This window comes from Bombyx mori, chromosome 27 (genome assembly GCF_030269925.1).
Source record: "Bombyx mori chromosome 27, ASM3026992v2".
In the NCBI taxonomy this organism is placed as follows: domain Eukaryota; kingdom Metazoa; phylum Arthropoda; class Insecta; order Lepidoptera; family Bombycidae; genus Bombyx; species Bombyx mori.
The window spans coordinates 188,584-211,853 of record NC_085133.1 but is presented as its reverse complement, the minus strand read 5'-3'; the positions used below and the strand labels follow the sequence as shown (position 1 = coordinate 211,853).

The window sequence follows — 23,270 nt, the reverse complement described above, 5'->3', positions numbered from 1 at the left end:
TCAAGTATAATTACAACGGCTGCCCCACCTTTCAAACCGAAACACATTACTGCTTCACGGCAGAAATAAGCAGGGTGGTGGTACCTATCCGCGCGGACTCACAAGAGGTCCTACCACCAGTAAGTAGTTATTTCACCCTACTACCTATGCACCACCATTGCACTGAATGCACCAATGCATGAATTGCCGAGTACTTTTCTGTCACGTGTTATCCGGCTTTGGAATGAACTGTCCTCAATGGTAGTTTCCAAGTGCTGTAACATGTCCTTCTTCAAACAAGGCCTGCGGAGATTACTCGGCGGTAGGCAGCGGTTTGTCCCTGGAATTGCTGACGTTGCATGGCGTCGCTGACTTACGACCTGGTGGGCCCTAGGCACGTCTGCCTACAAAAGGCAATAGGTAAAAAAGTCGTGGTGGAATATTTATTTTACAAATTATTACATGTAAGAGCTTACTAGCCTTTTTCAATCTCCACTTGCCTCTTTTTTAAAATACATATAAATGTTATCAGACAAACCTTCTCCAAGACACCGTTCGTTATCCCGTACGACAGACGAGACTAAAATAATATCGAATGCAGCACGTACAGCAGTTATCTCGGTATATAAATGTGACGTATGGTATCTGATGAAAGCATAATGAATGAGTTCAGTGTTGTCAGCTCTGAAATAAAAAATATAAAAGAGAAATTGTTTTTGCTACAATACATGGTCTCAAGACTAAAAGGAACGTTTTAATAGCAAGCTAGTATAAAAAAGTAAATAAGTATTTTTTTATTGTGGTCCTGTTTAGAATTTTAGGCTACAGTAAAAAAATTCAAATTCATCGTGTTGGTGAATTTTAAAAGTAAATTTCGTTTAAAATATTTTTGTAATTTATTCTGAAAATGCAGTCATAAAGCATAAAAGAGAAAATTTGATTAGTACGACATAACACCTAAAAATTTTACGAACTGTACTTAAATTTAAAATTACTACTTAGCTAACTAGTAGCTTCACTAATAATAATACTACTTAGTAGTACTTAGTAGCTTATTTACTAGCTCCTCCTTGCGTCGTTCTCCTCATTACTGAGGGTCGTGACTCCCTCGCTGCATCAATCTCTCTTGTACGATTGTTCTCCATATACTGCGAACCTTGGCTTCGTGGAGGGCATCGTAGAGCTTGATGTCCAGACAAGACCGAAATTGGTCCGACCATCTCGTGAGACTGCGTCATATTGTGGAGAGTCTAGTTTTAACATTAAACTCCTTTAGTATCGACACATTTGGTGCTAAAGACAGTCCATGGAATCTGCAGCAATTTCATCCAGCACCACATTTCGCAGGCGTCTATGCGGTCTCTGTCGACCTTTTTCAGTGTCCAGGTCCCCGCTCCGTAACTGAATATGGAGAACCAGCAAATTTACTAGCTAGATATACTTTAATACATTTACAATTCGTAAAATTGTTAGGTGTTATGTCGTACTAACCAAAATTCAATTTTCTCTTTTATGCTTTAAGACCGCATTTTCAGAATGCGATAAACAAAATTATTGCTTTTCGACGCGTGTCGTACCTGGAATGACGTCGCGACCGACTGTCGCCATGGTTGCATCGGATCAGAGTGACGTCATTTACCGGGCTACACCGGATCAAAACAACTAACTTACTTTTGAGTGTTCCAAAGTAATACAGCGAATTAGAAATATCCTTCAATTTACTGAAACGTTTTTTATAAATGGTAGGAGGCAGTCGCTCTTTACAGCAGAGGTGCAATAACCGTTATACATAATGATGGAGATGGTGGTATTGACTTTGTGTAAGCAAATATGGTACAACCAGTTAGGCGATAGTCCCAAACCATGCGAACTTGGAGGGCGCCTAAATTTCAATACCTAAGATATTAATCATCCAGCAATAATACTACTCTTAGATTTAGAATTTGTTTATATTTCGACAGTCAACAATTTAATTTTAAATTATGTAATTTTAGTTCCATAAAAAGTCAAAAACACCCGTAGTAACCTTAATATAATTTCAATTTCACACAAGTGTCAAACTTAAAAAAACCCCTACAGGCCATAAATTTATTGTAATACATCTGGCCACACTGACTGCACCTGCGGTATTTTCATATAGGGGCTGTCGCAGTTGCGTTGCTTGATGTTCTGACGTCATTGGATTCCGAACTCTCCCGAACGAACCCGAACTATGCCGAATATAGCAGACAAAGTTTATATAACTTTTGATTCTGACTTCTGTTCATATATAATTATATAAAGGAATAGTAGTTTCCTTATGAGTTGAAAATCACAGAATCACAAAACAGTTAGGACTTTCTAAATGTCTCAAAGAATTAGTTAATTTTGGTAATCGGTTACTTTTTAACATGGTACAAGTAAATTACTAATTGTAACCGATTTTACAGCACGTCTAGTGATGAGCCTCTATTGCGGCCTGTGGACATCAAAACGTTAGCGCTCTCCGCGAGAGATGAGCTGGAATTCTCCATAGTATTGTCCAGCTTACTGGTGGTAGGACCTCTTGTGAGTCCATGCGGGTAGGTACCACTACCCTGCCTATTTCTGCCGTGAAGCAGTAATGCGTTTCGGCTTGAAGGGTGGGGCAGCTGTTGTAACTATACTTCAATATGAAGGTTTTTTTTTTTTTTTTTTTTGTGATTGAAGGATTACTGGTGGCCCGGAGGCCTTTCCAGTTTCACCAGGACAGGTGGGCGAGCAAAGGCTCAGCCAGGAGGGGTGGGATTTGCTAACAGCTACCCGAGCGCCTCCGAAGGAGACCTAACAACTCAAGAGTAGCTGCTTCGCGAATGAATCTACTACCGGATCGGAATCGCGACCCGCTGAGAAGATCCGGCGAGAAACTCAGCGGGCTGATTCATGGGTTAGGTTGCACGGCGAACTCTTTGTCGAGTTCGACGAGTACGGTTACCGAGGTCCCTAAGCCTGCTCCCAGAGCTGAAGGCGTCTAGTGCGAAGGTTATTGGATCTGATGGATCCGTAAGGACGTGTCTAGGGCGTCGACGGTGACTGGCTCCTGCATGATCAGGATTCGGGGAGTAGTCAGCGGCGGCTACGATAAGGCGATTATCATGACGCATAGCCTTATCGAAGTACCGTTCCGACGCTGACTTCATGTATTTCTGTATAGATTCGAGGCCCAGGTCGTCGTGTAGGTCAACGTTCCTCACGAACCACGGAGCTCCGACGGCTAACCTGCAAAAGCGGGATTGTAGAGATTGAAGGGTGTCTATATGCGTGCGGGCCGCGTGAGCGAACACCACACTCGCGTAAGTCATGACGGGCCTTATGCAAGTTTTGTAAAGTGTCACCTTGTTCCGAAGGGACATTTTACTCCGCTTACAAATCATGGGGTAGAGTCTACCGAGAATAAACGCGGCACGGTCACGGACTGATTTTATATGCGGGCGGAATGTCATCGATGCATCCAGGGTAACGCCCAGGTACTTGACCTTCCTGGCCCAGGGTATGGATTGACTAAAGAGAGTAATCGGGGGTGTGAGATTCCTCCTCCTAATACGGGAGGAAATCCGTGTGGAGCTTCCCCTCTGAAATAGCACCGCAGTACTTTTCGCTGGGTTGATGTCTATGCGCCATTTTCGGAACCACTGTCCTAGGGCTAGGGCTGCGCTCTGAAGCTTCTTCGCGATTAGGGACTTGTTTCTACTGGAATAGTAAACAGTCGTGTCGTCGGCGAATAAAGCTAAATGGGTCGGCGGCGACCGGGGAATATCGTTAACGAATAAGCTAAATAGGAGGGGTGAGAGGACAGAGCCTTGCGGGACTCCAGCTGTGAGAGGTCGTGGGGAGGAGCGGGTTCCCTCGACTCGATATCGAAAAGAGCGGTTCGACAAGAAGTCCCGTATGATGAGCACGAGACTATCCGGCACACCCATGTTGAATAGTTTGAAAATCAAACCGTTGTGCCAGACTTTGTCGAACGCTTTTGCGACGTCGAAGAAGAGAGCTCCCGTGTATAACGGTTTTGGTCGATTAAGCCCCACAAGAATGTGCTCCGTGAGGCGGTGCACCTGTTGAACGCATGAGTGATTTGTACGGAATCCGAATTGTTCATCGATGAGAATGCCCTTGGATGAGACGAAGTCTCTGAGGCGTTTGTAGAGCAGACGCTCATACAGTTTGCCTAGAGACATGAGGAGGCTGATCGGGCGGTAGCTCGTCGGATGATTTTTTGGTTTACCGGGTTTATGTATGCCGATAACGTCCGCTTCTTTCCACACCGCGGGAAAGATACAGTTCGCCATAGCGGCATTGAAAATAGATGCCAACATCACGATGAGTTGGACGGGTAGAAGTTTAATAACGCGATTGGATATACCGTCGGAACCGGGAGCCTTGCGAGGACGTAGGTCTTTGATCAAGTCTTTAACTTCCATCGGGGTGACGGGTGGTAACGCATCAGAGGGTGGCAAGGAGGCTCTGCGTTCTACCTCACTGTCTACTAATTCTACATGAACAGGGTCCACGGATTGAGTGCTGGGCGTACACTGGGTTTGCAATGTATCGGCCAGCAGCTCTGCTTTTTCGTCATCATCGAACGCCGTGAGTCGGCCTGAGGGGCCTACGAGGGGGGGCATAGTTACTACCGTATCCGATTTGAGAGTACGAGCTAAGCGGTAGTAAGACCTTTGGGAGGGCGCGAGTCCTTCTAAGAAATCAGACCATCTGGCATCTCGGACTTCGGCGATGCGAGACTTTACGTCGCGTTGTAGGGCACGCATTCGAATACGATTTTCCGCGGTAGGATACCTGTCGTAGGCGCGTATCGAGGCGTTCTTAGCTCTAAGGAGTTCCCTAATATCGTCGGACAATTTGAAGCGGTGAAGGAAGTCCTCCGCTACAACTTGTTTCGATGACCTATCTAATGTCGAGGTGATGTGTGACGTTAAGATGTCTATGGCTTCAGCGGTATCCTGAGGAGACGGGGTAGAGTCCGGGCTAAACGGTAGCGATGGTGGATCAGATTCAGCCAGGCTGATGCCCAGCGTGTGCCAATCCACCACAGTCCTCGTGACGGGAACGGAATCGGGAGCGCGACCGAGCTTCATAACGACGGGACGGTGGTCTGAATCTAACTCTGAAACTACTTCGATCGAGTGTAAGCGCAGAGTTACGTTTTTTAATAACGCTATGTCGAGTATATCCGGGCGATGCGCGATATTTAGCGGGTAGTGAGTCGGGATTAGCGGAGCGACGATATCGAAGGCGAGATTATCGACTAACGCGTCAAGCCGCCTGCCATTCGGGGTTGTGGTGTGTGAGTTCCACCTGATGTGTTTACAATTTAGGTCGCCCGCCAGAATGACAGAGCTCCCCATGCCGAGCAGCGCCTCGATATCACTGCTTAGAACGATCTTATCCGGTGGAAGATAAACGGACGCGATAACGATCGGCGCGTGTCCCGTCAGTGAGATTCGGCACACTGATGCTTCGATATTAGCGAGCGCGGGAGGATCGAGTGGGACGCAATGCAGGGCTCTTCTATAGTAAATGACGGTACCACCACCACGAGCAGAGAGCCTGTCGTTCCTGACCATGTTATAGTTCGCGATTTTAGGGTCACGGCGCGCGGGCTTAAGTAGGGTCTCCTGCACTAAAAAGATATCAATTTGATGGTCACGCAAAAAGTCAGAAACCTGATCACGCTGATTTGCGAGACCGTAAGCGTTAAAAAATCCTATCGTTACGGATAGGGGCTTTATTCTACTTATATACGCCATTAATTACCGGCGGAGTGAGGGGAGGACGTACGTATTTAATGACGCGTATACGTCGGCGTATTCTTGCACAACGGCGATAAAGTGTTGTGCAGTGGAGGCAGAGCGAATGGCGTCGCCCAAAGCGTTAACGCGCTCAAAGTTGATCGACTGAAAGAAGTCGATCGCTAAAGCGAGATTGTCGGACGCGGTCGGAGGGCAAGTCGCGGGAGAAGGACGAGTCGCGGGGGCGGGACGAATCGCGGAGGAGGGAGTTGTAGCCGTGTTCATGTACGGCAGCGGTTTCGCCCAGGCCGAGACACTGGGCACCGGCGCCGGAACGAACGCTGGCTTAGCCTGCGACACAGAGGGTGCCGAGGCTTTGATGTCTGGGCCGGAAGCTCGGAGGCGGTTTTGGCGGGCGACGCGGCGATTTATTTTCGGGGCTCGGGGGCATCCGCGGTAATTTGCGGGGTGACCCTGTGTTCGACACAGGACGCAGCTAGGCGGTTCCGTCGCGGTTTTTTGATCGCGAGTGCAGAGGGCCGTGGCGTGATCGCCTAAGCACTTGACGCATCGGGGGCGCGCGTGACAGTTACGGGAAGAATGCCCGTATAATTGGCAGTTATGGCACTGGCTAGGTGTGCCTTTCTTGTGTGGGGTTTCGACTGCGATTCCGGAAAGGCTACAGACCGTTCGGATGTTGAATATTTGCTTACCCTCGGGGGTAGGCTGGAGGGCGACGAGAACCATATTATATGGCTCCCTTCCGCGGCCTGTGTGCATGCGGTGTACGGAGTTAACCGGTAGGCCTTTTTCGAGAAGGTCGGCCTTGACGAGCTCGGCATCCAACTCTTTAGGGATGCCACGTATAACGGCACGGAGTTCGCGCTCCTCCTGGAGCGTATATGTGTGGAAACTTATACGCTCCTTACGGAGGTAAGAAGAGAGGGCCCTATGGTCGTCGGATGTTCGAACCTTAATTTGAATGCCGTTCGCGAGGTTACGGGCATTCGTGAAATTGATATTTTTGGCCTTAAGGGCCAGGGAAACTCGTTCCCAAGCTGCCTTCTCTTGAAGGATTACCGGGGGAGGGGTCTGGACTTTATTTTGTGCCACCGGACGCGGCGACGGAGTGGCACGGGCTGGAGGCGCAACGGGAGTCTGAGGGCGGGGGCGCGACGCGTTCGCGGCTTTGCTAATTTTAGCGGCCGCGGGAGCTCGAGACTCCGCGGCACGCTTCTTACCCTTTTGCACCAGGGTGAATCCATCCGTCGATGAGGCGGGAGCGAGGTCGACCTCCATCTCCGAGTCAGAGTCGGAGGACGAGGAGGCGGGCGCAGGTGACCTACGAGTAGGTGTTTTGGACGGCGCGACGGAGGCCGCGGATGATCGCGCTGCTGGAACGGTGACCACGGCGGACGACGCAGCAGTTTTACTCGCCAGTATAGGCGACGCGGGAACGGCAGGCACGACGGAGGCTGCGGTGCTCGATGCAGAAGCTTTGCACGCAGGTACAGGCGACGCAGGAGCAGCGAGCTCGGTGGAGTCCACGAGAGGGCTCGCAGTGTGATCGGCCTTGAAGGCCTGAAACTCGGAAGTGAGCTTTGGGTAGCGAAGCCGGAGAAATTCCGCAAATACAGCGTCCATGATGTCTACGTGCCCAGGTGGGGCTACCCTGGGTCTTAGAAAACACTCGCCTTGCGGCGAGGCCCCAACTTCTCGGACCTGAGCGGTTCTATTGAACACAGGTGGCGATGCGGCACGATTATACATAAGTGTACATTTAAATTAGTCTGGTGTTTTCCTCCATTCCTTATGTTGTTTCTTGCTTGCTGAATGTTTTTAATTTTTTTTTGTTTCTATGCTTTTGTTTCTCTAGTGTTTTTAATTTGTTTATATTGGTGAGAACCTTTAATTGGCTTTTTGTTTCTATTATTTGTTATATTATTATACTTTGTTAGTTGGCTGTTGGTTCTCCTTGTATTAAATAAATAAATAAATAAATAAATAAATAAATAAATTACTGCAGGACAAAGAAAAATCACAACAAAACGGAAATAACAAAAAGAAACAAAACAATTAAACACTTCCAGGAAGACAGTTTGTCGGCAGATGTACCACGAACACAGAAATAACAAAAGGAAACCAAACAAATAAAAACTTCCAGGAAAAAACACTTGGTCGGCAGATGTACCACGAACACAGGCCGCGCGAACAATGGCCGGGCTAACAAAAGCCGGGCGAACAAAGGCCGGGCGATCGAGTGGTCGATGAGCACGTCCGCGCGTGACGGGTGCCTCTATCGGAATCCAATATGAAGGTCTCAACCTTAGAACTTATATCTCAAGGTGGGTGGCACGTTTACGTTGTAGATGTCTATGGGTTCCAGTAACCACTTAACACCAGGTGTGCTGTGAGCTCGTCCACCCATCTAAGCAAGAATAAAAAAATCGATTGTCTTTTTTTTTTTTGACCGCTGAAGACTGAAGACGTCCATAAGCACGTATTTTGATATTGACTTCTCAGTTACGCCGACTTCAAACTAAATAATGTACGTAAACATTGGCACTAAAATATCATAATCAATAAGTCTCGGATAACAATCTTTATCACTCCGCGACAGCCATTCTGCGAACATTCTAGTTTATGACTTCGGCGGAATCTCCCGTCCCTACGTAATGTAAGACGGAATCGATCGAACTGTTGTAAAACATTCCGATTTCGATGCTTAATTTATTCATTGTTACTATTTTAAATACACGCTATGTGTAGGTACACGAATTTGATACAAATAGTTTTGTTCCAAAAGGTAATAAGAGAAGGGAGAGATGTCTCATAGACAGACGCTTGGGATGGAGTTCCTTTAGCTATATCTTTTTTGTGTTGGTATTAAGTAATGATTTAATAAGAAATAAACAGTCAGTACAACATAATTAAACGAATCTTAAAATGTTAAAATTGGTACCTATTGCAGATTAATATCTGGAATATTACTGAAAAAAACATATCCCTATTTCATTATTATTTATTATAATAGTATAAAACATTCCTTTACATAATCTCAAAATTGACTGCAAGCTGAATCGATAGAAAAAAGTTTAATTTCCTACCTGATCGTGAAATGCCTCAAAAATTACCATAAAAAGTTATTTTGGGTCGTTTTTATTATTACACTTTTTTCAGTTCCTCAGCCCGCAAACAACACGTACAATGAGCGCTTCTTATTATATAATAGGTACATCTGAACGGACATCCAAAAATACTACAGTTGGACAGTTAGCTCAATAAGGGAAGAGACAAACAGACGTATCCACACCGATTCACACGAAATCATTAATAAAGTAATTCGGCTTGCAGCTAGAACCACGGTCCGATCAACACAATCTGTTTCGGAAAGATGCTTTTGCTAAATTACTTATTTTGTTTTAAATTACTGCATCTTATCGTTGAATGTTTTGGGTGGGTAAACGAGCTCACAGCCCACCTGGTGTTAAGTGGTTACTGGAGCCCCTAGACATCTACAACGTAAATGCGCCACCCACCTTGAGATATAAGTTCTAAGGTCTCAGTATAGTTACAACGGCTGTCCCACCCTTCAAACCGAAACGCATTACTGCTTCACGGCAGAAATAGGCAGGGTGGTGGTACCTGTGGCGGTAGGCATCACAGAACACAAGATATTTGACAGATGTCTGAATCTCGCTTACGACAATTTCAAGATAAGTTCGCATATATACAAGCTCCGAACAACAACGTTCGGACCGTCGGTCAACCGAGCAATATCACCCGCTCGAACTGTTATCGTTTAAGCACCCTAAAGTACCTACCCGCGCGGACTCACAAGAGGTCCTACCACCAGTAATTACGCAAATTATGTATAATTTTACGGGTTTGATTTTTATTACACGATGTTATTCTTTCATCGTGAAGTCAATCGTGAGCATTTGTTAAATTCGTATTTCATTGGAAAAATTGGTACGCGCCTGGGATTCGAACACCGGTGCATTGCTCAACACGAATGCACGACGTTTAGGCCACGACGACTTCAGAATGTGCAAGCAAGGGTTCATAAATGTATACCCTGCCAGTTGAATCGATACGTTCCAACGATATGTGGACGGCCACCGCTCCCTGGCGTGCCCCAGTTTGTGACTTCACCTCCTACATAGGTATCCTAATCCAGCTATTTGAGATCAAATACCACTACACGTAGTATATGCTCATTGCTAAAACGTTAATGCTCTTGTTAATGCTGTTAGGTGCATTATCAAATGTTTATTTCTTTCTCACCGTGTCCCAGAAAAACATCAGTTAAAATGTAGTAATCGCCGATGGCGGAACAAACCGTAGCTACAAAATAGTTCAAACAAACAACTAAGACAATATTTGGCCGACAGAGTCAAAACAAACAAAGTGGCTACATTAGTTACAGCTACGAGTCAGTGTGGGGATGCGACCGTGTCGATAAAGTGTCCTCTCTTTTTTTACTATAGATGAGCAACCTAGGTCACTACTCACTTGGTATTAATTGGTTACCGAAACCCATGCACACGCCATACCACGTGAATGCCCCCACTCACCCTAAGACATGAATTCGAAGTCTCGATTGTAACGGTTTTCTGCTGCCCTGCATTTCAAATCGGTAGATACTCGAAATGCCGGTCAATGATCATAATATTCCGACACAGCACTCGGAGAATGCAGATGTTCATTCTCCGGTGAATCCCTTAGTTGCCTTTTATACTGGATACCCACAAGAAGAAAGAGTACAAAAAATCAAGTGCCAATTTCTTTTATTACTTTATATCGGTGGCCAAGTTCTTTCCCCACCTAGTGTTAAGTGGTTACCAGAGCCCATAGATCTGCAATGTAAATGCCAGTACAGAGTTGTAACTAAAGTGAGACCTTAGAACTTATATCTCAAGGTGGGCGGCGCCATTTACGTTGTAGATGTATATGGGCTCTAGTAACCATTTAACACCAGGTGGGCTGTGAGCTCGTCCACCCTGCTAAGCAATAAAAAAAAACTTACTTTTTTGTGTTGAACAATGAACACAAAAAAGTAAGTTTTTTTTAAGTTAGTTTTTAAGTAAGTGAGTACTAACTTAATTTTTTTTTCTACCTATCCTGATAGCCATTAGAGGCTATTTCAGCTTCACCCTAACGTGTATAGGTGAGCTCACGGGGCTAAAACCGGAGTGTTGCTAACATTGACCCTAGCAAGAGCAGTGCTTCGCAGAATCTACCACCGGATCGGAAACGCGACCCACTGAGAAGATCCGGCGAGAAACTCAGTGGGCTGTGTCTATGGGTTAATTCGCTCGTCGAGCCCTTCGTCGCAAGCGACGGGTTCGACGAGGACGGTGACCGGAATCTCAAACAAAAAGTATCTCTTGCATACAAAAGCGTTCTAATCATATTCATTAGCTTTTTTAACATCAAAACTATCGACACCACACCAAAGCGGTTAGATCCAGTGCAGTGTTACCTGTAATAACGTGAGCTGCTAAATAAAAGAATATGAGAAATATTATTATGTACTTAAAATATAAAAGAGAAGAGAGACGGCACGGCGTCGTTTCGGAAACATTGTACAATATTATGCACATCGACACAGTCTCGCGGCTACATCACTACAATGTTTTAGAATCTCGTATTTTGTGGAAACGCCAAGAGAAATAGGTACGTTACGTTTGTTTATAGGTTACTGTGTGTGTGTGTGTGTGTGTGTGTGTGACGGAGACGGCGCGGTCACAGAGCATTGTACAACTGTTTCATTGCGACATGTCTCTGTAACGAAGTAAACAAACGTACGCGTGAGTCTGCCCGGACCGGTGCCGCCGCTCAACCAACTCTTGCTGCAAACCCATTTCAAGCATTCAGATAACAAGATTGTTATAAACTAAAATTTCAAGGACTATGTGCTTTCAATGTTGTTTTTTCTTCTTCTTTTTATTGATGCACAAAACAGATTACAACCATAGAAATTATAAGTTTAAATGTTTAACATAACAATCTGGATTGCAATAAAAATAGATGCATACAGAAAAAAAAATACAACTGAAGCGATGCCTAAATACACACACACACAACCGCACGCGCGCACACTCACACACGTGTGTAAGTTACTATCTGATTAAATTAAATCTAATGTTACATTAAATGGACAATATTAATTATTTGAGAATATGTCTAATTAATTTACAATATTTATAAAAAATATTCTCAAATATATCAAGATCTGTGTTGCCATTTGCCAACTCATTATATTGTCGTGCCATTCTAACACTGGGATTACAGTATGAGATGTTATTTTTGTGAACTTCAAGTGCAAAAAGATTAGTGCAATGCGATCTACGCGCAGTATATCTGGTATTCAAAGATATTTGCGAAATTAAGTCACTTGAATTTATTATATAATGTATAATTTTGTACAAATAGACTAAATCAAAGTATTTACGACGAAGAGATAAAGATTCAATTTTGAATTGGGCTAGTCTATGTTCATGATTAAGATTATTTCGACCTGGCTTCAAGCGGTAAGCTAATATCCTGAGACATTTTTTCTGCACTCTTTCAATGTTGACTATGTTCTTCTTTTTTCTCTCACAAATATGTGGGCAGGAAGCCTATGTCTATATTAATCTACAGACGTGTCTTATCTTGTCTATATGAACATATTAACGTGTTTATTTCTTTAACTTAATTTAAAAATAAAGTCTGGTTTGTTCGAACACTTATAACTCAAGAAGGGCTGGACCGTTTTTCATGATTTTCTATTTGTTGTATTTGTTTCTCTCCCAAATAGCAGAATAACTATTAAATACATTGGAATATTTACGAAAATAATAAAATGAAAGAAAGATCATTTTCCCGCTGATACGGTACACTCTCCCCTCCAATTAAAGAACGTATTTCAATACAAGTTTTGAATCGACAAAATGTATCTACAATATTGGGATAGTGGCGTAATTTAGATATTAAAAATATAGAATAATGTTAGTAATGAAAAAGGATTGTCAGATATATTTGTTGTCAAATATTTATGGGTACTTTCAGAATTTTATATCGTACTAGCGACCCGCCCTCGCTTCGCTTCGGAAACATTAAAACACACATGAAACCAAAAAAAAAAATTAAAAAAAGTAGCCTATGTTCATCAGGGACAATGTAGGCTTCTAATGGAAAAAGAATTTTTCAAATCGGTCCAGTAGTTTCGGAGCCTATTCGAAACAAACAAACAAACAAATCTTTCCTCTTTATAATATTAGTATAGATAAACTATGGAAAATATATTATGCAACAATACTCTTGGATTGTGTTGCCTTAATGGCAAAGTGATATGTAGTTCAGGTAATCTGTAACACGACATTCATTGACTGTTAGCCGGTACGGAGTTGGACGGGTCAGCTAGTAAACACGTTAATGGGTAAACATTAAACAGTTAAATGAAGTCATTCTCTGTTTGTTTATCGGTTTCTGTTTGATGTCGACTTTTAAAAATACAATATTTCTTTTATTCACAAAGAATAAACAAAGCAGTTAAGTTCAATTTTCTCATCTTACTGTCTTTCCATTTTTGAAGTGAAACTTCTTTAAGCGCATGGGGGTAAAATTTTTACAGAACGTCACGCAGGTATGCAACGGAACATCAAACTACTATTGAAATTAAGTACTTGTCAAATGTCATTAGTAGTAGTTGTTGTATTTTTCCAACTGGAAAGGCAAATGTATCATACCATACAGCCTAATATTTTATATTTTTTTTGTGAAAAATGTTAATAGGAATTGAAATGAAATGAAAAGAATTTGGAACATTAATCAAATAGTATGAAATTAAATTAGTCAATTCAATTGGCAAAATATGAGTCATTTACAATTTAGAAATCTAAACATAATGTGACTATCAACACTGAGGTTTGAGATTGACATTTGACAGACTTTTCCTTTTTCCCTTCCTCTGAGTCTCGGAAATCTAAAGTTTTAGATTTGTATAAATATAAGCAAGACTTATAAATTAGTTCGCCAAAAAAGTTTCACTTCTGACATGTGTACTTTGTATGCACGTACTTTTTATTTGTTTGCTCTTAACTAGATATTGTCGAGATTCAGTGCCATCGATAAATAGTTTGGCAATAGTTTTTCATAATTCAAAAAGTCTATAAGCGAGAACTTCTTACAAGTTTCCTTTTCCATTATAGCTGATCAACTTGGCGTCTCCCGGTTCTGAAGTGGCTTCAATTGTATTGTATAGCCGGCTGTCTTATCCTTCAAATCAGAACGCATGACTGCTTCGCGAAAGAAATAGGCTGTAATAGCTGGTAGAACTATGTCAGAAAGACGGGTCGTGCGGACCAACAATATTTTCTTCCTCCAGTAAATATGGATGTACATGTATGAAATTAATATAAAATAAATGTTGAGGCTTATCCTCGAATTTCGATCAATTGACAGATACCACTATTATTCAATAAATGTATTTAAATCATACAATATCATTTGCTTATACAGTTTACGCCAGGATTAGCTTGTAGTTAATACTCTATTGTATATAATTAGCAGTTAGTGCAAGTTAGGTTAAGTTGGTACAATAAAATGTTCTCCATCCCGTTTGCATGTACTACATACGTACATACATACATACCTACATAATAATATGTATCTAACTGTCGACGGAGCGGGAGCGGAAACGAAACCGGATTGAAAACAATGTTCGCGTAAATTTATTGTGTGTTTATATTATGATAGAACATTCGAGAATCATTTGTATTGTTTCGTGCGTTGTTATAATAATACTAGCTGTACCCGTCCACTTAGCTGGGCATTTAAAATTAACATTATTATTTCTCACTCCCACAAAAATTCTCATCATGAACGCCCCCGCAACTGATGTAGGGAGTCCAACAATCATATAAGTATTAGCCTATCCATTAAGTACATGTATTTTCTACATGGATACCAAGTTTCAAGTCAATCGGATCCATGGTTCAGTAGTTATAACGGAACATCCGTAAAAACCACTGTAGATTTATATATTAGTATAGATTTTCTATCGTACTAGTTCGTACTGCCTCCGTAGCACACCGCAGCACGACGCCTCTCCAGAATAGGCCTCGGGATTTAGTAATTACAAGGTCTCGTGGCCATCGATAACATGAATGCCACCAGCCAAGGTCGGGAGCTCGAAGGCTCGGTTGTATTGTGTACCGGCGTCACTTACCGTCATAAACTTACATAAGTGACGCCGCTGGCTCTCTCCAAGAACTACCCGGTTACTGTCCTCGCCGAACTCGTTGCTTGCGACGAAGGACTCGACTAGTAAATTAACCCATAGACACAGCCCACTGAGTTTCTCGCCGGATCTTCTCAGTGGGCGCCTTTCCGATCTGGTGGTAGATTCTACGAAGCACTACTCTTGCTAGGGTCAGTGAGCTCACCTATTCGCCCGGTTACGCTGACATAGCCTCTCAAGGCTATCAGCTTAGGTATGAAAAGAAGACGAGAAACTAGCAGGAGGACAGAGATAGTTTCATTAACATCATAAGTGAACACTCTGAACAAAAAGCTTCAATCATTTACATAACGCGAATATGTGCTCCTTGTATATCGGAACTGTGACGTGCGCGCTTCGAGAGAAATCGTAAATAATATTTTATTATATTCAAATAAAGCACTATTTACGTCACGGCACTTGACTGATACACTTGAGCTTTTAAAGCATATCGATTATGAACCAATTTCAAAACAGGGTTATTGCTGTCGGAAATTGCTGTATTATCTGTGAAAACTGAGTTTAGTTGCTCAATAAAAAACCTTTAAGCAAATAAACTACAAAAAAAAAACACAGCGACTGCGTCCGACCGTATAAACCATTTTAACCTTTATTTCGTAAACGATAAATCTTCAAGTCCAGCGATTGTTACACGCTCGACGTAATTACGCACGAGCTTCCTGTTCTAATGAGCTATCTGGCCTGTGAAGAAAATGTACGTATCTATTATCATGTACATTCATTAGTAATAGGAGCCTGCTGTTAATTCATATCGTGTTCTCTCGACGTAAGAACTGTAGCTTTACTCTGTACAGGCTTCGAGAATGGTCCTCTGTGCTTTTGTTTACGTAATAATCAAAGTTTGTCTATACTATAATAATATTATAAAGAGGAAAGATTTGTTTGTTTGTTTGTATTGAATAGGCTCCGAAACTACTGAACCGATTTGAAAAATTCTTTGACTGTTTGATAGCTACACTATTGCCGAATAACATAGGATATATAAACTTTTTTGAAAAAATTAGGGATCCTTACTAAAACTCCAATAATGTAATACAAGGTGTAAAAAAATTACCTAAAATATTATTTACATCGCGTGCCCTGCGAATACTATTGATGATAGAATAAAATAATGTACTATGACTTTGTAGAACACATTATTATTTACAAAAATTATCTCGACAGCATATTTAACTATTATAGTTCTGCCGCAATAAGTGTTTTTTTATGTAAAAAAACCAAAACAATGTCAAATATCGTTGAAACTTTGGTTAAAAACTCGAGCGGAGCCGGAGCGGGCCGCTAGTCTACAATAATTATAATAAGTCTCCGTTTTACAATACTGGCCATTTGAATCGTAATTTATGTATGGCTGGCGATACATTGTGAACTCAATTAATTTTTTTTATTTTTTTTATTTAAATTCTATTATTAAAAACACAGTCATTTATTTGTTTACTAGCTTTTGCCCGCGACTTCGTACGCGTGGTATAGTTACTTTGGCATAACGCTAAATTTTACCCGTCTCTTTTTTATGTAGAAAGTGAAAATATTTTTTAATAATAGAATGTTAAAGAGCTATTTAAGGTACCAAAATTATGCTTTTTAACTGACTTCAAAAGAGGAAGTTATCAATTCGACTATAATTTTTTTCTATGTATGTTCACCGATTTCTCGAAAATCCTTGAACCGATTCTGATAATTCTTTTTTCGTTTTTTGTTCGAAAGGGTCACGAATGGTCACGAATGATCCTGTAATCATTAAAGATCTAATGATGGAATCTTGGAGAAATCCACAAAAATCTAAAATGTCAAAGCCTATCTTGAAGTGATTTGGGTGTTTCAATGCTGTGAATAACGTATTTATTCGGATAGGGATTATTAATATCATCTTTATAAAAACACCTTCCGAAATAATGCTTTATTTTAGAACAAATTTGGTTAGCATAAAAAACGTTATAGTGAGTTAACCTTAACATATAGACATACGCGGTCGCGGACTTTTTTTTAGATCTTTTAAAGGGGAACAATTCTGTCATACATTATTTTAGCGAAACTTTAACCGTTTCCGCAGGGCACACAGCGGAAGCTCTCAAAAAGGAAAAAAAACCTGATTTTGAAACATTCTTTATTGATGCTCCGTTTGTATTCGTCTTAGCGTGATGTTATATAGCCTTCCTCAATAAATGGGCTATCTAACACTGAAATATTTTTTTAAATCGGACCAGTAGCTCCAGAGATTAGCGCGTTCAAACAAACAAACCAAACTCTTCAGCTTTATAATATTAGTATAGATTAGTATAGTATATGTTATTATTCTTTCGCCGTGGAAGTCAATCGTGAACATCTGTTGAGTACGTATTTCATTAGAAAAATTGGTACCCACCTACGGGATTCGAACACCGGTGCATCACTCAACACGAATGCACTGGACGTCTAATCCTTAGGCCACGACGACTTCTTACTAAGACTTTTTCAATGGACATTTTGGAAGAACTCGAGAAGCTACGTCCGGTGGCTTTGCTTCATTTTCCCACATTTGTGCGCTTTTACAGATCCTAATGAATTTATAAACTACTGTTATTATTACACATTTAAACATGAAAATACACTATATTAACAAGATTGAACAATTTATATAACTTCGCTCTTCTGCCAGTAGCAAGGGAGATCACAAGAATATCACGCACAAAGTTATGTCAAAGTGAATTTTGTAAAAAAAAACCAAACCCGGTGTTAGGTCTGAACTACTCATGAATTAATTAAAAGTAATTATTTGTAGCATGTTTGTCTGCCTGTGTGTTGTGTACTTGCGAGTATTTGAAGCAGTTCAGTTAGTTTCTTGTAGAGCTTTACAAAATTAATTTAGTTTTCCACCGGGGGCGCTCGTCCAGCTGTTAGCAAATCTCATCCCTCTTGATTGAGCCTGTGCTCGCCCACCTATCCTGGTGAAACTAGAAAGGCCTCTGGGCCACCAGTAAAACTTTCTTCACAAAAAAGCTTACAAAATAGTATCATCAATGTAAGGCAGGTGGCGTGCCAGCCGCGTCAACAAAAACGTGTAGACTCTACATAATAGTATATACCGCTAGTGAGATTGAAACGTTGTGGTCAGACTAGTTCACAACAGACATCAGTTAAGTCTCTATAGGTACGGCTGCTGACACGAGCGTGTCCGATTTATTGTCAGAAAATTGTCGTCTTATCGGAGGGAGACGGTGGCCATCACGAGAGTTCCAGTGGCTTCTTTACATATATTCCCGCCTTTTTTACAGTTACGGCGACATGGTCCCGGGCACCATCGCGGGCAAGATCGTGGGTGGAGTATGCTCGCTGTCCGGAGTGCTGGTCATTGCTCTACCGGTACCGGTTATCGTCTCCAACTTCTCCAGGATCTATCACCAAAACCAACGCGCTGATAAAAGAAAGGCACAACGAGTAAGTGTTAAATGTTTTAATCTATACTTAATATTATAAAGCTGAAGAGTTTGTTTGTTATAACGCGCTAATCTCAGGAACTACTGGTCCGATTTGAAGTGTTAGATAGCCCATTTATCGAGGAAGGCTATAGACTATATAACATCTCGCTAAGATCAATACAGGTGGAGCACCAATAAATAATGTTTCAAAATCGGGTTTTTTCTCTTTTGAGAGCTTCCGCTGCGTGCGCTGCAGAAACGGTTAAAGTTTCGCTAAAATAATGTATGACAGAATTGTTCCTCTTTAGAAGATCCAAAAAAAATCCGCGACAGCATAATAATAATTATGTCTTTAAGTTAAGGTTGGCTCACTATAATATTTTTTATGCTAACGAAATTTGTTCTAAAATTAAGCATTATTTGTGAACTATTCTACTCGAACGAAGTCGCGGGCAAATGCTAGTATTTTAATAATGTAACAGTATTGATTCATATATTTATTTATACTTATTGCTTATGTTGATGGACTAGCTCACGGTCTATGAGATTTTAAATGATTACTGGAGCTCATAGATGTCAACAACGTTAAATGCCGCTACCCACCTTAACACATAAGTTCTAAATCTAAATTTTACAATTCAAACCGAAATCTATTACTGCTTCACGACAGAAATAGATAGGCTGGTGGTACCTGCCCGTGTAGGCTCACAAGACGCCCTACCAACTCTGGATACCAGTACTTATGAACCGTGAATGTCACTAAACTCAAAACAGGGTTAACAGATCAAACGCTGATCAAACGCTCTTTGTTCATTCATTAGGAGCACCAGGTATGCGATCATGGCCACCTGTAGCTACTGCTACTACTAATTTGCCCCTAATTTCTACACAAATCTATTGTATGTATTATAAATTAACTTAACCACATCGACACTAGTTCAATCATTGTAGATTAGCGGTGACTGACGCGTATGTAAACACAGAAGAGTACGTTTACGATTGTACCATACCATGTATGAATGGGCTTGATGATCTAAGCATGAATCAGGTACAAATGCGATTCAGACAGCTTCAAGATGATTCACTCAGTTTTAAATGTCACCCAGCAGTTCGCCGATGCCACCACCAAATACCGTGTCCTGTAAAGTTTAAATTTAATAAAACCTCGCATTTGAACTTTCAGAAAGCCCGTCTTGCCCGCATCCGCATTGCCAAGGCATCTTCAGGCGCTGCCTTCGTGTCCAAGAAGAAAGCTGCCGAAGCTCGTCTTGCAGCCCAGGAGTCAGGCGTGGAGCTTGATGATGCCGGCAGGGATGAGGATATTTTCGAATTGCAACATCACCATCTTTTGCGATGCTTGGAGAGGACTACGGTGAGATGAATTCATTGATTGAATTTGTAACGTATGGTTTGAACCCCAATTCCTTAAGTCAACAAACTCTGAATTATTGAAAATATTCATTAACCTGCTTCTATTATCTTATAGTTCACTGCCACTTGCTGACTGCTACCTGCTACTCATATTTAGTTTATTATAAAGTAAGCCTCGACTACCCTGTACTGTGCGCTTTGATAGGTATACTTACAAAATATGGTCAGCCACTCTGAACGTCATTACTAGAAAGTAAACTAAAGATTTTTTCACATGAAGCTCCCTAATTTTCCGACTTTTAGTTGCATATAATTTCTTTATCAGCTACTAGAAGCTTGGGCCCCAATTTCTTCTCACAAGGAGCGAACAGTAATACGACCAGTTACCAGAGAGTACAGAGTACAGGCAAAAACCGGTTAGGTCTTAGCCTAGGCATATAACCATGATTGATAGAGCCTGCATTGTCATTAGATGAAAGTAAAGGTCTCAAGCAAGCCTGACCACGTGACCCGGAGCCCTACACCCCACGAGTATGACGCGCGAGCCAGCCACCTCCAGCCGCTCTTAGACGTATGAAGTTGGAGTTCAAAGATCAAAAGGTTGGGTTCAGGTCGCGAGGTCAGAAGCTCACATTGGTTTTATAATTTGTTAAACAAGGGGAGAGAGTGACTTAATACAATTGTTAGGAGCCTTGTGGAGTCGCAGCCATCTCGCTAGAGACTCAACAGCACTAGCTCGAGGTATGGACTCACAGTTGACAAAAAGAACGTAATATACTCACATCGCCCTTTCATTTTATTTTATTTGGCATAAGTGGTAGACCCTCACGACCTGATTGCTGTTAGTACTGCGGGGACCGCATCCAGGTCCGACCGCTCATGTTCTTCTACTGAGACATCAATGAAAAATGAGCACACTTTATTATTCGTGGAATAAACTTTAATTTCTAATTAAAATACATTATTCAGGAAGTTCATAATAGGTTGAGGAAAAAGTCTTTTCGCATTATAGTATGTATGAACTTGTAATAAAATCTCTTTGGCTATACTATTTGTATCTGGTTGGTTTTGGTATCATTAAAAGTTTAAATTTTAAAAAAGATAATTCCAAATTCAAATTAGGAAAATGTGTGATTTTTATTTATTTTTCGTACTGTCAAGATGAGGGAATGTAATGAAGAAATTCGATACATTTTAAAATTTTAATACAAAAAAGGTAAAAATGCAACGCAAGCCGCGAAAAAAATTTGCGATGTTTATGGACCTAGTGCAGTGTCTGTGAGAGTAGCACTTTGGTTTAAGCGTTTAAAATGGATGCCATTTTTGAAAAATTGGAGCAAGATTGACACATCGGTAATACGACGTAGCTGAAGAACTGGGAGTTGGCCACAAAATAGTTTTGGCGCATTTGAAAAAACTGGGTACACAAAAAAGCTCGATATTTGGGTACCTCACGAGCTCACTGAAAGAAACCTAATGAACCGTCTACTCATTTGTGATTCTTTATTACGACGTAATGAAACCGCACTTATTTTTGAAGAAGCTGATAACTGGTAGTGAAAAGTGGATCACGTGCGAAAAGAACGTGCAAAAAAGGTCGTGATCAAAGGCTTCACAGACTGTGGCGAAACCCGGGTTAACTCGCAACGAGGTGATGCTGTGTGTGTGGCATTGGAAGGGTATTATTCATTATGAGCTGTTACCAGCAGGCAGGATCATCGATTCTGAACTCTACTGCGAACAACTGATGACATTTAAGCAAGAAGTTGAGAGAAAGCGGCCTTAATCCACAGAAGGGGCGTGGTTTTTCATCATGATAACGCTAGACCTCAGACGCCTTTAGCCACTCAGCAAAAATAAGAGAGCCTGTCTGGGAGGTGTTAATGCATCCACCGTATAGTCCTGACCCTGTACCTTTAGATTTCCACCTGTTTTGGTCTCTTCAGAATTCTTTAGGCAGTGTCAGGTTAACATCACGACAGGACTGCCAAAATCAATTTTCGATCAGAAGCCCCAAAATTTCTAAAGCAATGGGATCATGGTTCCTACATACTTTAGTTAAATGTAAATATACTATTTTAAAAAATGTGAATTTTCTTAAAAAATGCGAAGAAACTTTTTCCCCAACCTTATATGTGTATGATTTACTATTTTTGCTAAATTACACATTTAAAGTCAGGGCAGCTACGGAAGGTCATATTACACCCCTAGATAGTTAAGTGTCGGCATTGTTCCCAGGATCGGGAGTTCGTGGAGATAGAGAACCCTTACAACGGAGCTGCGAAGAGGCCGGGCTCGCCCTCGCCCCTCGCGTCACCCGCCCACTCGTCCCGCGCGCCCGCCCTGCTGGCCTGCTGCGCGCGGTGCGGCTGCTGCCCACAGAAGTACCAGGTGAACATTTGTTACACATCTATGAGCTTCATTCGGTATCTATCTTTTTTTTTATTGCTTAGATGGGTGGACGAGCTCACAGCCAACCCGGTGTTAAGTAGTTACTGGAGCCCATGGACATCTACAACGTAAATGCGCCACCCACCTTGAGATATAAGTTCTAAGATCTCAGTATAGTTCCAACGGCTGCCCTGCCCTTCAAACCGAAACGCATTACTGCTTCACGGCAGAAATAGGCAGGGCGGTGGTACCTACCCGCACGGACTCACAAGAGGTCCTACCACCAGTAATTACGGAAATTATAATTTTGCGGGTTTCACTTTTATTACACGATGTTATTCCTTCACCGCGGAAGTCAATCGTGAACATTTGTTGAGTACGAATGTATGTATACAGTATATAAATCTACAGTGGTTTTTAAAAAACCTAAACTTTTCTATAAAATAAACTTAACACAAACAAAAGGAATCCATCCGACGGGGGACACATCAAAGGAAAAACAAAATTCTTTGTTTTTATATAATTCCGAGCTTTTTTATATTTTCTCACCTTTTAAACCTTCCCTGGACTTCCACAAATACTTCAAGACCAAAATTAGCCAAATCGGTCGAGCCGTTCTCGAGTTTTAGCGAGACTAACGAACAGCAATTCATTTTTATATACCTATATATAGATAATAGATAGATGAAGATGATAGATGATGAATGAAAACAGTTGTTACAAATAGTACTTACTGGTTTTGTTAAACAAGTCGTTATGGGTTCGAACTTAGCATTTATGGAGTTAATTTGGGATTTAGATATATATGGATAAATAGTTGTTTAAATATTAATTTGAGTTAATATCTTAAAAATAGATCTTTAATGAATTTTAACTGAAATATTGTCCAGAAGTAATGTATTTACAGCCTACGAAAATATTCATATACATATTTAGATTTTACATAATGTATTGAAGTGTCAATACGTTTAATTAATAACGTGATTAGAACTTGAGTTTTTCGCTTAAGTTTGTTAACCATTTGAAGAGCTTGGTTACATATTTTTTCATTTTTGTTACGTAACCTACTGAGGCCTA

At 41.4% G+C, this 23,270-nt stretch overlaps 1 protein-coding gene across 3 annotated transcripts in view; it reads left to right on the top strand.

Moving 5' to 3' along the window:
- The window catches only part of LOC101745381 (potassium voltage-gated channel protein Shal), a 72,411-nt gene that overhangs the window by 38,266 nt on the left and 10,875 nt on the right, over positions 1–23,270 (top strand). For 2 of the 3 annotated variants that reach the window (XM_038020953.2, XM_012690771.4), the window contains exons 2-4: positions 18,288–18,450; positions 19,615–19,803; positions 22,041–22,193. In XM_038020953.2, the coding sequence (XP_037876881.1) occupies positions 18,288–18,450; positions 19,615–19,803; positions 22,041–22,193 (505 nt within the window). Of the gene's footprint in view, positions 1–18,287; positions 18,451–19,614; positions 19,804–20,274; positions 20,403–22,040; positions 22,194–23,270 lie in introns of those variants that run through there. The other variant, XM_021348304.3, reaches the window with a different exon arrangement.